General features: G+C 42.6%; 1 protein-coding gene across 1 annotated transcript in view; it reads right to left on the minus strand.

Moving 5' to 3' along the window:
- The window catches only part of LOC8050959 (U2 snRNP-associated SURP motif-containing protein), a 28233-nt gene extending 12976 nt beyond the window's left edge, over positions 1 to 15257 (minus strand). Inside the window, exons 1-9 of the mRNA XM_029966038.4 lie at positions 15136 to 15257; positions 14463 to 14540; positions 12767 to 12881; positions 9404 to 9609; positions 8776 to 8840; positions 8599 to 8693; positions 7833 to 8087; positions 2958 to 3160; positions 811 to 854 (exon numbers count right to left, since the gene is read on the minus strand). Of these exons, the coding sequence (XP_029821898.3) occupies positions 811 to 854; positions 2958 to 3160; positions 7833 to 8087; positions 8599 to 8693; positions 8776 to 8840; positions 9404 to 9609; positions 12767 to 12881; positions 14463 to 14540; positions 15136 to 15147 (1073 nt within the window). The 5' untranslated portion in view covers positions 15148 to 15257. The remainder of the gene's footprint in view (positions 1 to 810; positions 855 to 2957; positions 3161 to 7832; positions 8088 to 8598; positions 8694 to 8775; positions 8841 to 9403; positions 9610 to 12766; positions 12882 to 14462; positions 14541 to 15135) is intronic.
- Positions 15258 to 15284: the final 27 nt, after the last annotated feature.

Raw genomic sequence — 15284 nt, forward strand, 5'->3', positions numbered from 1 at the left:
AGGAAGTCGCGCTACCATACGCCACATCACTTCCTGCTGGGGGGTTCGGAAAGGCAAGCATCCGCTAGGCAAGCTCCCAGAAATTTACTTGCAGACAATTTAGTGGGTTCTTCCATTGGTCTATGCCAGATGGGCATCCGAGAAAAGCCACCAGTTTATATTAATTTTTTTGGTTTGAACACTTGCAATTTTTGGTGTTAACTAAACAAATCAATTAGAGCAATTTACAAAAAAAAAAAAAAAAGCAGTTCCAAGGTTGTGGTGATTTTTGGAAAGATTGGTGCCAAAGACGCATGCTTGGAAGCCACAGAGATGATTGTCTCCTCCTGCCAGTTTCATAAGCTGACGATATCAAATGATGACATCTGTCTGCTACATGCCTCACTGCACATAGAAGCTTAAAGAAAACATCTGCAGTGATATCTTAGGAGATTTCGGACACATAAGTCGAGACAAGCTTTACAAAAACAAGCGTGCCCGAGTGTGAAGCCAAAAACTGCTACTCTCGACTCTAAAGAGCTTATGGATTAACTTTGAATAAAATCCGGTCCTTACAAAAAGCTTGTTATACCCGTCTACAGCTATGCCACTTTACGAAGGCCATCAGGCCTGTTCAAGCAAGGACAGAAGAGCTCCCCTGTCCCGAACAAGCCGCAACAAAGCTTTAGGTAGCTTTAGTTTTCCCTGAATGTGAAATCTCTAAAAAAATGTACTGATCTTTACTTGATCCTGCACTAAACAAGACAACACACATGGCTAACTTGGCTTTTAGAAACGACAAAAGAGTTGAGAAGAAAAGGATTGCAGTACCTTTCAGTAGGGATAACCACTTTCACTACCGCGGTGGCTAAAATCTGCAGGAAACAGCATCGCATCGCACATGGGACAGATGAGGTACTTATTATTATTCAGAAATTCAGTTACCAAAAAAAGAAAAGAAGCAGAAAAAAAAAAGGACAATAGGACTATACTACCATATGACTGCACATGTGCAAAATACAAATCACAGGATACTCAAATTAAGAAAACTTCTCATGGATTCTACTGAAGTGTCTTGGTAATATATACCAATGAATGTGAAAAAACAACTGATACTAAACAAATCTTTTGGGTACAAGCATTTGTGAAACTACCAATGGCATTGCTTTTAGAAGTTTCCTATCTCTCAAATTGGGCATTTCAGTGCCATCTAAAAAGGCAAGAAAGTTCCTACTTCCAATGAATTCAATACCAATTTGGTTATACCACTGTAAACTCCATTCTTTACCTTTCACAATGACATGACAGCCCAGTTAAGTTTGAACATGTTATGCTTAAGGATCTATTCAGTTGTCATTATTAACTGCTAGCCATTATTGTCATTATTAACTACTATTAACTGCACACACTGATATAGAGCCAATTGTCGAGGCTAACCAAAAGGCAAAGTCGACAGACAACATAAAAAAAAATTGACAAATGACATCTCAGACAAAAGCTTCTCAAATGCTTGACCCCAAAATTAGTGGTCCTCCCAATAGTCTCAGTCTACTTTCATTGACATCTCAAAAAACCTAACTGCTTCCATTAATAATAATAATAAAAAAAGATTTTTCTAAATTTTAGTTATCATTGTTCTACTGAACCTCATCATAAGGGCCTCATACAAATATGCCAGAGCATTGGATGACTAGCCAGTTAGTATGTTCAGAATTCTTCAGGGAACCAGCTTTTCAGGAATAAGATCGCTTGATATGGTTTCAAAGATCCACTAAATAGTGTCTTCTATGCCCACATTCAAACACCGAGTAAAAGCCTTTTCAGACCAGACTGCCATATTGTGCCATCAATGACCCACCCGTTAAATGGCAGTGTCAGACACCATGGAATATACATCCCTTGCATCCATGTTTGACACCATAAGGACATGAAATCACAAAGCATTAACTACAAAGGTTCTTCAAATACACAAGCTGATGAATGGTTAAAAAAGCAAAAGAAACTTTGCGGTACCCCAGGGCAGTACATCCATGTTGCTCATAGCACCTTATGATGAGGATCAACTATGCAATGCTTCAAGTTGTTTCATCAAAAAACTACCATTACACAGTCGGGGACGTGGGTCAACTTTTTATGCTCCTTATCAAATGGAAAATTTGTCCGTGGATTGATTCACGTAAGAAAAGTTGCCAATTAAAAATGATGAAAAAGTCGGAATGATTATACCTTTACACCCAAGATGCCACTTCCAACAACATGCTTATGACCAACTATGGCACAAAAAATATCAAGAAGTTCCAGTTGCAATACAGATACAACCTTCATTATCTTCAAAAGTGACCCCACCTACTTTCACAGCTTCATGCTGTACAATTAATTTCTATGGGACACAAATATGTAGCAGCTAAGCCGGTTGGGCGCGGTAGAATGAGACAGAAGGCGCACAAGCAAGAATCGAGCTCCTTTAAATCCTTTTGCCTTCAAATTTATACGGAGCGCAAATTCGTCTGCTACTTTTGCAGGGGTTGTGATGACGTCAGAACACTGAGCTCTTATTGGCTCGGATTAAAGGATAGTCGGTAAACCTCGAGGCAGCTTGCTTTGAGGCCAAAGAGACGTAATCTATCGCAAGGTGACTTGTTACTTTCGTCGTGAAGCATCTGCGACACCACGGGCAGACGATGCAACTTACGATCGTCTTCCTGGTATCGTTATTATCCAACATTTTCCTCAAACTCCAACCGAACGGCCGAACCTATCTCGACAGTTTCGTGCTTCGGTTGCCAAAAGCCGTCGCAGCTCGATGCCAAAGCGCTTGTTTCGATGCACTTGGAAGCCACAACACAGAGCGGTGAAAGTAGGTCGCGTCCCCACCGTGCCTCATCTTGATCTCGGCTACCGCAGCCAAAACAGATTGTATGCGTCACTCAGAGAAACGCGCCGCGTTCCCGTGCGAGAGGGGAAGGATGGGAACCCACCTTGTCGAACTCGTGTGGGGGCATCGACTGTGGGTCCAGGGGCTGAGCCTGCTTCTTGTGTGGCTGTGCGTTGAAGGGCAATCCCGAAGGAGGGGGCGGCAGGGTGAGCTCAACCATAGCCGGGGGGATGTACACGGGGTGCGGGGGGATCGGCACCGCCTTGCCCCAGCCCATCTTCATCTCGAAGCCCATCACCTCATTTCCTGCGCCCACCGTGGGGGAGCTCTCGTCAGTCTCTCGTGCCAACGGATGAGCTTGCACGTGGCACACGTTCGACAAAATTGGCAGTCTTTCGCGCTCACGTCCAAGCTTGAGCGTTACGTTCGATAAAGTGCCTTCTTTCCTTGCCGGGATATCTAGTATAATCATGGTGTTTCTGGATTCTCAAAGACTTTTCTGGGTTTCGCCTAATCTCTTAGCAAAGTATGGTTCTAGTAGGACTAACCTACTAAGCTATCAGTAAGGAATAATTCTCAGACATTCATAGTATTCTATCTCCGACACTACTGAAATCAACTCTCGCGCGTGTTTCGAGCCTTCAGTGCGACTCCAGTCATTTCCAAAACATTGTAGTATGCCTGCTAGAAAAGCGAAAAGAACATCTGCAAAAATTGTGATCCCGGTAACTTGCACTAAAACAACTACTAGGGATGCCGCAAACTTTTTTCGAACCGAAGGTTCGATGATCGAATCAAGCAATTTGAAAGGTTAGAAAGTTTTCGAATTTTCGAACTTTCTATATCAAGAAATTCGACGGAAGTCGAATTTTCGAACTTGTTAAACTAAAAAGTATGACGCTTTCAAAATTTTGAACTTCGCACGTTCAGAAATGCAATGTTTGTTGAACCTTTGACCTTACTACGCTAAAAGTTTGCTTGTTTTTGAACTTATTACGCTGCAAAATTCGATGCTTGTCAAACTTTTAAACTTGATAGACTAAAAAATTCGATGATTTTTAAACTTTTGAAATTCTTGCACAAAAAGTTTGAAGCTTTTCGAACTTTCAAACTTCCTACGCGAAGAAATTCTATAATTTTCGAACTTATTTATCTATACAAATTGAAAATTTTTGTAATTTCGAATCCTGAGAAGTCAAAAGTTCGACGAACTTCGAAAGACCGGCGGGCGGTTTCATTTGGATTCAAGCAGTGAGGTACATTCATAATTTTTTCTTTTGCATTTTTACACGTGGTGATGCATTCCTTGCAAAAAACAATATCGTTGTTTATTTCAATGTTCTGGCATGCTTAGTTTTAAAGAAATAAATTCCTGAAGAAGCGAGGAAGGACGACGGGTTTTTGACAATTGTCGTTTGTGCCATATTTGAAGACCGCTATAGCCGAAGCTATTAATGGTAGAGATGTTAAACTTTTTAAGAATGATCTATGCATAGCCTAGGTAAGTATGGCTAGTTAGGCTAGTTGGTTCTGACTAGGTAAGTGCCGTCTCAAGATATGATTATTGTTGTCCAAGACGAGTTTTGAAGAAATGTCCAAACATGTATGTACGGGCAATTATGCCCTAAACTTGGTCATTTTTTTTCGTCTAAACTGTTTGAGGTATCGCATTTAAATTAACACCACAGACTGTACATAACATTACCATCTGCAGACTACAAAATAATGTATTTATTGTTTTTTTTCACGTTGAGGAATAAATTAACTCATGGGGGAAGATTTCTAATATTGTTCAAGTTCAGCACGTCATAAAAAAAAAGCCATTTTTTTATTTTTTTTTTGTTTTTATTTTCTTATTTCATGTTCCTGGGACGTGTTTCTTTTAGCTTGCACACATTTTGGTAGGAGAAACTTGTTTCGAAGTTCTGGGCCTCTGAATATGCTTGTTTCTAAGAAGTTCTGGGCCTATGAATACAACACTTCTGGCAGGTTCTTGATAATTTTCTCTTTCTCTCCAGCTTTTCGTCCTCACATTTATTGTTATATTAATTTCTTTTATTTTACCAATGGCACAGTTATTTAGGTTGAAAAGACAGCTTTGAACTTCCGAACCACTAAGCATGTGACCAGTAGTGCCTTCTAACAACTAGTTTCTAACAATGACCATCCACGCAATCTTTTACGCAGTAAAGAGCGACAGTTCTTCACTGCATATATAATATTATATAATACATAATATAAATACATATGCATAAATAATTTCAGATTAAAATAAGCTCGACCACGCCCTCTTTCCCCGTATTGTTTTCTTTAACAGTCCGAAATATCTGGGTGGACTGGAGCCCTCCCCCCTTCCCGTTTTTCCTCTTCCGACGCCACTGGTATGGTAGAACGCTCCTCGACCTCGAGCTGTGTCGGCTTCTGCGCTTTTTTGCTCAGCGTTTCTTCCGTCCCGGAAAATAAACCTCCAAAGCAATTACAAACTAAAAAAATTGTCAAGGTGCAGGCGAGCTGGTGTATGTTGATCATGATGCAAAATCCTGAGACTGGGAATGAAATTCGAAAGAAAAAGTGTAAGAAGAAAGAAAAAGGGGACAGGACAATGTCTCAAACTCAGCTGGGTTGAGTTTGAGACGTTGTCCTGAGCTGAATTTTCAGCTGAGTTGAGTTTGAGACATTGTCCTGAGCTGAGTTTGAGACATTGTCTTGTCCCCTTTTTTCTGTCTTCTTACACTTTTTCTTTCAAATTTCATTCCCAGAGCTGAGTTTGAGGCGTTGTCCTGTCCCACTTTTTCTGTTTTCTTACACTTTTTCTTTTAAAGGAGCTTGCAACAATTTCAGGGCTTTGCTTAAATTATTGTGGAAGTTGATGCCTGACACTTCTGAAGTGAACTACAAAAAACAGATTTTGCCTGGATACCCTAGTTTTTATTTAAAAAAATGAAGAAGATCCAGGTTTTTGCCGCCTCTCAACTCGTACGTCGTCTTCCGGGTCAAGTGTGCAGTGACATTGAGGGGATACGCGCGGGGTTCCGGAAAAGTTCTCTCTTTAGAGCTATCAGTGAGCAGCGAGAACTCCTCCGCTCGCGACCGCGTGACGACGTGCTGGCGGGCGCAGCACGAACAATGTGGTGAAAAGAGGAAAGTCTCATCCGGGTCTGGCCATAACCGTCCGGCTCTGTCAAGGGGGTTAGACTCTCCCCCCCTCCCCCTCCGGCTTCTGGCAGCTGTTCACGGTAGCAGATGGAGCTGATAGTTTTGTAGACCTAGAATAGATGGCGCCACTAAAACTCCGTATAATAAAAGTTTTGTCGATGATACCAGGTTTTTGACGCATTTATATATATGTTGGAACGACAAGATTTATAGAAAAGTTACCTTTTATCAAGCAGGTATTCGCACAACTTGCTATCTTTCTACAAGACTTCCCAGTGACGTCACGCCGCATGTTTCTCATGGCCGCCGCTCGCGGCTGCAAGTTGGGGAATATTCTCAGTTTTGCCTCGCTATTATGCGGCGGAATCGCAACATTTCGATGAAAGGAGGTGTGTTTTCTGTCATTTGTGACAAGGTGAACAATATCAAAAGCAGAAGATGCCAATTCTTTCAACACTAAAATCGTTGCACAGCTCCTTTAGATTTCATTCACAGAACTGAGTTTGAGGCATTGTCCTGTCCCTTTTTTCTGTCTTCTTACACTTTTTCTTTCAAATTTCATTCCCAGTCTCAGGATTTTGCATAATGTACAAACTAAACTTACTATATGTCAGCGTCACTTGGGTGGCATTCGATAGGATTACTACCAGCCTGCAAGGAGATAGGGAGGCAGTTTGCCAGATCGCTTCAAGGTTTTTCTAAGCCTCAACTACCTGCCTGCCCCTGGCCGTTTCGACCTGGATAGATATAGATAAACAAAGCGTTTTTGTGATCAATACTGTGCGATGCACATTAAAGACCCCCCCGGGCTGGCAATCACAATTACTGATCTATGGTCACACGTCACTCTGCTCTGGCAAATATTCCAGCACATCCGGGACACACGTCGTCTCATTTAATTGCCCAATGAACTTTGCACAGACTAAATATCACACCCGAACTTTTCTAAACCTGATTTCGTGAAAACCAGTGAGGCGTGAAAACATTTGAAACTGAAACTGTGGAGGAACATGAAAACCGGACATCGAACTTTGCGCACTTGGACTTGAAAGAAATTCAAAACCTTCTAAGCTTTTTTTTTTTTTCGAAAGAGAATCGAAACTTTCGAAATGTATGTAGAAAGAAATTCGAAATCTTAGAATTTATCGAACTTTGTGTCTATAAAAATTTTGAAACGTTCGAATTTTTCGAATTTAAGATTCAAAGAAATTTGAAATCTTCAAATTTTTCGAACTTCAGATCCCAAGAAAATCAAAACATTTGAATCCCTCAAATTTCAAGTTAGGAAAGTTTGAAATCTTTGAATTTCTGGAACCTCAAGTAAAAAAATATTTGAAATAATCGAACCCAAACTTTTAGAAACCATGAAAGTTTCAAACTTTTCGGATTCAAAATTCCCTGGTGTTTGAAAGTTGCGAACTTTTCGGATTCGAACCTCGGTACGGTGAAAACATCGAAATCCTTCGAATTCGAACCTCAGTTTGGTTAGAAAATATTGCAACCTTTCGAATTCGAACCTCGGGTGGTTTGCGGCATCCCTAAAAACAACGCAGCTCCGATATCTCGTCAACACCAACACACTGGACAAAATCACCGATGGTTCTCAGACATTTCTAGGCTGGCTAAACTATGCTGGCAATTCCCACAATTCCATGTGGGTTCATAATAGCTCGGTAACCTGCACCTGACATAAGTAATGCATGGTCCGCGATCCAGACCCTCTTCACGGCCTACCCCAAACTTTGTTGATTAGCCCCAGCAACAGCTCCGGAGAATGATAGACAGACCCATCAGAAAAAGAGGAAAAAAACATTGTACACACCACTCAAATGCTTGATGGCGCGTTCACCATCCTTGCGGTTCATGTAGGCGACAAAACCGCAGTTCCGCTTGCGTTGGCGCTCTTCCTGCGATCTGGGCCACATGATCTTGACGCTGGCTAAAGGCCCGTAGCGACCAAAGATCTCGCATAGTTCCTGCTCAGTCATCTTGGGGTTCAGATTTCCCAGATACAGGTTGGTCGTGTTCGGATCCCCAGTGTCAAAAGAGCCCAGGGTGGGGTACCGGTACTCATCCGCTGCAATGCACCGGGGGTGGGGAAAGGGACCCAGTCACTTTGAGGCATTGCACAACAAACAGAACGAGCAGGGGCAAAAACACAGGGTCTGCATCACGCTCTCGCTTAAGTCTGGTCTAATGGCACTCATACTCACTTAAGTGTGAATGTGAGCGAGTGCGACATGCACTGATATGTCGATCTTTAGAGAAAGTACATTAAGCCGTCAGGCCCATAGCTCAATGTGCAAATTTTTGCTGTGCAATGCAAATAAGCTGGAACTGGAGAAGCAGACTACACATTTTTCACATTTTCGACGATAGCAGCTTAATTTCAAAACTAGAGTTCTGAAAAGTGCAGCTGAAACCCAAACTTCAGTCAATTTAACAGGCAAATTGTACCCCCCGCTAGACGCTTCGCAAGTCAAAACTACCAAAACCCATCACAATAATGCATTTCAGACAATATCATTCAATACGAATATCAATCCCAAAATGAAGAAAGGGGATCTTGGTCATGCAGTGACACTCACCAAGTCGCATTTGTAATTCCGAGCTGTCGCCCTTTTTGAGGCTGTCCTTTAGAAGGCCCTTCATTTTGTAGCGTTCCTCCCGTTCCTCTTGTATTCTAGGGTATAATTAAAACATTCAATCAGTACTATCCGGCGATTCGAAATGACAACATAATTCAAGGAAGGGAACCAACTTACATCTTAAGTTCTTCCTTGAAGAGTTCCAAGTTGCTCTTCTTTTTTTCCTTTTCTTTCTTCTTAGCCTAAAGAAAACCAAAATCAAACTGGGGCCTTGTATTTAAATTTTTAAAATTCTTTGTATTTCACATTATCCTACATGTAATATGCTCCAACCACGAAACTTACAAGGCATATGAGAATCTGTACAACAGGTAACACATTTTAACATGTGCATAACCCAGGTAGTATTTTCGCACAAAATCAATGCTTACGAGCCTCGAGACTTTACTGTGAAAGTAAGTTACATAAGTTGCAAACATGGCAACTCGTAATTTTGGTACCGGTGAGGTACCTTGCTGCTTCACTTGGTATGTGCAATCCCATGCTATTGTAAGGTAAATACTGTAGACAGGCCCAAGTCTAGACACTCAACTCAGTCCTTCTCTATGTCTCACAAAGGCGAAAAAGGTGCCCAAGAACAGTTATTGCTTCCACTTCCACAGTGACTGCAAGTTTCTCAGCCAGCCTTCAATGCCTAATCAATCACTACCACTGACGAACAAAATTTGCAAGTGACGCACAGTTAGCTAAATCTGCGTGCGAATGTGCACGGTAGTGCACACGACGAGTTATCAAAGGAACATACAGCTTTCTCAGCCTTTGCGGCTGCACTCTGCGAGGAGTGATAGTCATGCTGCCTGGACTGGTGAGGCTGGTAAGACTGGTGGGACTGATGTGACTGATGCGACTGGTGTGACTGGTGCGATTGGTGGGACTCCTCAATCCTCCTCGTTGCCTCGGAGAGCTTGGGAGGCTTGTAAAGCTTGCCGGTTTGAGAGGTGGTCTTCTCCTCTGCACAAGTATACACACTTGTCACACCAGTGACACAACACATTCTTTGCAACACACACATTTGTTACACAACAAGTGCGAGGTACAGTTGAAGGGACAGTACAACTATGTTTTGAAGGGAAAGTGCAACTATGTTTGTACTTTGCACAAATACCACTTAGAACAAGTCCCTGACGTTTATAACCCATATTAAAGGCGGTAGTTTTCTTCCCCACGCAATCGTAGTCGCAGAAAAAATTAAATAAAAATGAGCATCGTTCACTCCCTCAATTCGCAGCCAGAACAAGCGGCTGCGTGATTTGGAGCCGATTATTCGCGACTCTAATTCACTATAGATGGCACCACTCATTTTCCAAAATGGCGTTTATAGTGAGGGTCGGAGATGCGTGTCGGTATGCCAATTGCTGGGCCTGTTTAGTGTGCTGGCTTCACTGAGCGACACAGATTGTTTCTCCTTATACGAGGAAGCTAGGGTGTGATGAGCACAGGTCACCTTTTTATCCTGGAAACATAAACGGTGTATAGCACAATATTTACGCCAGGAGGCACATTTTAATTTTGGAACGAAACCAAAACTAACCTCTATTGTGTTTTTTTTTTTTTTTTCAGTATAGATGTTAATTTTAGATTCTTTTATACCTCAAGATGCATCTCGCAGCGTAATAGTGAGCTACAGAAGTTGTTTGCGCAAACTTTATATTGCGACATACATGTCCTATCCAGGCACTTCAAAATATTTTGGCGAGTTCAGTGTCCCTTTAACAGGTTCACATTAGAGGTAACATAAAGTTGTGCATTTGTTTAAAAAATCAGTTTTGTGTGTTCTTGCTGACTTTTCTCGCTCAGATAATTGTCGTGAAATATTGAATTGCGGGCATTTTAATGTGTTTCTGAGCATTTAGATAATAAATTGCCTTACCATGATTCCCAGCCCAAGGGTAACAGAGTCAATGCAAGTTTTACAAAATATCGCCATCAGTGATGAGTTTAACATATGCTCACAAGACATATAAATTAAGAAACGCCGTTCTAACAACAAAAACCAAAAGACGAAATCCGAGTCAGAGAGCCGAAGCGTGCGAGTTTTTTAAAGCATGCGTGCCGCATATGACTTTATATTAGATTGGTTTGACTGTTTGTTTATCTTGATGTCAGAGTTTTTAATATGCTAAAAAGAAAACAAAATGATACCTTTCTAGAAAGGCTATTATGGTTAAATTACATATTTTTGCGTTCATAATGTTTATTATTGCCGAAATTTGTATTAATAATACAATTAAGATATTTTAATACCTAGTTTTTGTAAGCCCTAATATAATTTGTTGCTTATGATCTAATTTCAAATGCGTGAACAAGTATGGTAATCACAAGTGTGAAAATTACCATCACTGGTGCCAATTGCAGCATTTTTAATTAACACATTATAAAATAAAAAATAGTCTAAAACCAACTAAAACCTGAGAAATCTACGTAAAATTACATTAGTTGCGGGTAAAGCATATGGCACTATCAAGGTCGCGACTTTTGACAATTGGCATAACTTCCGAAGTCGCCATCCAATCTTTTTATGACTGGCACAGAGCTTCAGCTGTCCCGCCTCCAGCGAGAGCTCCCTAGTTTCGATAACGCCTGGGCATCCCCTACGTGTGCATGCGCAGCCAAAGCACGCCAGAAGGCATCAATCGTGTGCTGAAGGCAGGGCTTTCGAAAGAGATACCCTGCCATTCTCACGTGTTCGCTGTAAAATGCGCCTCTAAAGATTTTTCTTTTGTTGATGTGAAGTGCAATGTGGGGGGTCGACTTACAATCGTGTAAATACGGTACTCTTGCACTTCCAGGTAAAGTAAAACTGAATGTGTTAAAACTAGTATTCACCAAGTAACTATACCCTGAACACTCCTTTGAGACACAGTGCCGTTCGCTAAATGGTCCACAAGTTCTTTTTTTTTTTTTTTTTTGTCGGGTAGCAGGGGTAATTTGAAAACTTTGTTTGCACTGCATCTTTCGCCAGAGCAGCTTTCCGTGGGGCACATATGAGGATGCGGCCCTTGTAGACGACTTTCGACGATTTACTCAGAAACCTCGACTCAAAACGTCTCTCGCAGACGAAGTCTGTTGGCTGCAGCAGGTGGTTGGTCTTCGCGCGGGATCGCGACACGCCATACTTTTAGACGGTCCTCTTTCGGAGTAGTAAAAAGGGTGCATCGCACTGTGGCATGAAGCACTTCCTGGAGCCGAAACTGGCCAGAAACAAAACGATAGCCTCGGAAAACTGTGCAGCGCTGCAGCCCAGTACACGCTACCGCCTAGGAAAAAACGGCCTTGGCAATGGTGGCGCACCCTGGCGGCAGAAGAGAAAACAGCATGCTGATTTTTCCCACGACGGCTCTTCGGCAGAGGCGCAGTGTTACGCCACCTGTAGTATTTCGATCACCGTATGTCAGGGTTCGGTTATTGTTGTCATTGCAGCGATCGTACACGAGCCACCACTCGAATGTCTGCCAAGCTATAGGAAGTATTCACTGGCGGCCATAGCTGTGTGCACGACTGCTGAGCGCGTGCTGATGGCGAACTTCCACAGTCCTTTTGTAACGTGCATTCCGCACCCTCAAGATTGCCGGTCTTAGCCGCCTATTAGTGTGCGCTCGTTCTGAGCATGCGTTGTAGACAGCACCCACAAATATGGCACCCAGTGAATACTCCTTATCGATTATCACAAGCCCAAATTAAGTGCTCACGCAATGCCCGGGGTTAGTTCATGAGTCGCATTAAAATATCGACACTCAAGGGACTACGCCAACACTGCGATTTCCGAGCTAAATACAATCCCAGTAAACTTGTGTAAAAAAACAGCAACAAATTCAACCTTAATATTGTTGCACTGCCCTTTAAAGAGTAAAGAAACTAGAACACAAGAATGCACTCGGCCCCTCTCATTAGTTTGTAAGGAATTGTGGAGCATGAAATGATCTTAAACCTGTTTACCATATTGGTGAACAACATGGCGATTTATAGACTTCTCCATTAATAATTAGGCGATTTGTCTTGTTTTCGGTAGATTAACTCTTCCAGCATTAACACTACGCGAAATAGAAACAATTTTTGATTGAACGCTAGACGACACACAGTTTTCAACATCCACCAAGGGCTTCTTTACCTCCAGAGCCGGCATTGATGACGCTGCCACGGACAAACACTTTCCCATGCTTGGCAGGCTCCTCAAATGAGGCAAGAAACTCCTCGTAAGCTTCGGCAGCAGCTTTGTCTTCCTCCTGCAGTGTGCGTTTGAAGATGCAGTTAACTATTCTGTCAGCGCTATGCGTATTTACTACTGGGCAAGGACAGATTGCTTGGTTTGGACTGGTGAAGCACCACACAGCTCGATTCAATGAAAATTGTGTCGAAGCCAGAAGCACTACTTAGAAGTGTTTAGGTAAAGAAAATTTAGGTGCTCAAGAAACTCTGATGTTCGTGCTCCGAGAATCTTATCCACAACTCTTAAGGTTTAAAGGTTGACTCCTCAAACCACCTTTCATGCAAATGCCCTTGGCTTTATGCAGATGTTTACCAAAACGTAGTGCCTAGAGTACCCTCCGAAAACACTCTTGCAGAGCGTTCAAGTGCCGTCCGAAAGTTTCGTATAAAGCGCATTTCAAAACTAGCTTTTCCGAAGCTGGTGCGTAGCTTAGTGGTAAGATGTCTGCCTCATGCACAGCAGACCCGGGTTCAATCCCCAATGTGATATTACTTTTTTTTCTTCTTTTTTATAACATTTTTTGTCAAGGCATTTGGCGATATTTACGACATTGTTGTCGACGAAACTTCGCTGAACAAAATGGTATGGGACTCCCTTTCCGGAGGTGCACAGGGAACAGCGGTGTTGGTTTGCCGGCTGGACGCCGCGGAGCGTCGTGTACGACGGGGCAACGTGGGTTAATAGTTTTGTAATTAGGAGCCGCATACTATCCCCACGAAGCGGCGTGAACGCAGGCGAGAGGGTGGGTTAACAAGCTCTCCAGTGATACACGCACTCTTTCGGACGGCACTTGTAGGCGCGAGTGGAGTGCCGTCGGATGGCACTCTAGACACAGCCTTACCACAAGTCTTCAGCAGTTACAACATTTTTAAGCTACTTTATGATTGCTAACTTTAAATTGATGCTGAACCGAAATCTGGATTCCACAAAACACAGCAGCAAAAGCGTGCAAAGGGATGAGTACAGACACCAAAACATCACTTCTCGAACGGATGATCGTATTTTTCAGAAAAAGGAGGCGCATTTGACAGATATGTTTACACCTCGTTTCTCCGAGAAGGAGATTGAACGGCATCGCATCTTCTCCGCCTCCTCGCCTTTAGGGGCAAAGAGAAGAGAGGAGGAAACGAGATATCTTGACGTCACACGCCTCGTCGGCCTCGTTCAATCTCGACCCCTTTTTTCAAAAATACGGCCGTCCATTCGAGATATCGCCTTACAAGTAGTGTTGTAGGAATTGTAGCGTCCCGCCAACAGCTCCTGCATTGTTTTCTGAGATACAAATTTCGGTTCACCATCCCTTTAAACCCTCCGTTCAGGCGAATACCTGTCGGATGTCAGAGAGATCAAATAATATCCATATAACTCGCAACAAATGCCCTGCTACTTTATCTTTGACCAGGCATAGCAACGTTTTGGACGCTCCACATTCATTATTACTGCATGACTCTACATTAATCCCTCAAGCCAGCCACACACCAAAGATACCAGAATCTCAAACATGCTCTCCCATAAACCTTTTTTAAAAGCGAGGGCTACTGAAGAGGAACCACTACTAGAGTGACAAGTGTTGTTTGGATGCGGCATTGTTACTCACCTCTTTTCGGAATTTGTCCTTAATTGGAAGTTTTTTGGCCAATGGATTGATGTTGAATGCCTTCATTTTTGGTCCTCCCTGGGAAAAAAAAAAAAATGCCAATGTCACGCCACACGTTTTAGAACCCTGAACCATGACGTGACCCAGCGGAGAGAAAGATACGCTTGCACAACGCTAAGAGACGTATCGAACCATTGTAATCCGACACCAAACTAGCTCCAAAAACCGATCAGTTTTAATCTGACCGTTCGGCTTAGAACGGCGAGTACCAGGATCGAAAAAACGTGTTCTTTTTATTTTTCTCTCTCGAGTCACTCATCAAAAGGTGATCGGAAGATCATGCACTTCGCATGCACAGCTTGAAGATTTCATATGTGCCGGGACAATCCTATCGCCGTTACGCGATTACTTGGGCAGCACAGCCGAACGAGTACAACCAGCTCGAAAGTCGGAAACTATGAGGATCAGTTCGACGAGTACTTTCCAAAACAACCTAATACGTACAAAGCGCGTAAACAAGTAGCAACGAAGTGTCGGTTCATCGACGAATTGGAGAAATCTAAGCCTAAATCTACGATGCACAACGGCTTGTCGAAATGCTGGATAAAGCCGTCGCATTAAAAGGAAACGAATGAATTCAGAGAACGTAAGGATAGGATTCGTTTTCACTCACTGATCCACTCATGATGTGACGGGCTATTTACATTACAAACACAAACTTCACTTGTGAACAGAGAAAACCACTCCTCGAAGGCTCCACATTGAGTGCACTCGTATGTTCCACAATTTGAGATCGAGGAGTTTAGAGTGGGTACTACGTGT

The sequence above is a fragment of the Ixodes scapularis genome, unplaced genomic scaffold (assembly GCF_016920785.2).
Source record: "Ixodes scapularis isolate PalLabHiFi unplaced genomic scaffold, ASM1692078v2 PGA_scaffold5__190_contigs__length_132052651, whole genome shotgun sequence".
Taxonomy (NCBI): Eukaryota; Metazoa; Arthropoda; class Arachnida; order Ixodida; family Ixodidae; genus Ixodes; species Ixodes scapularis.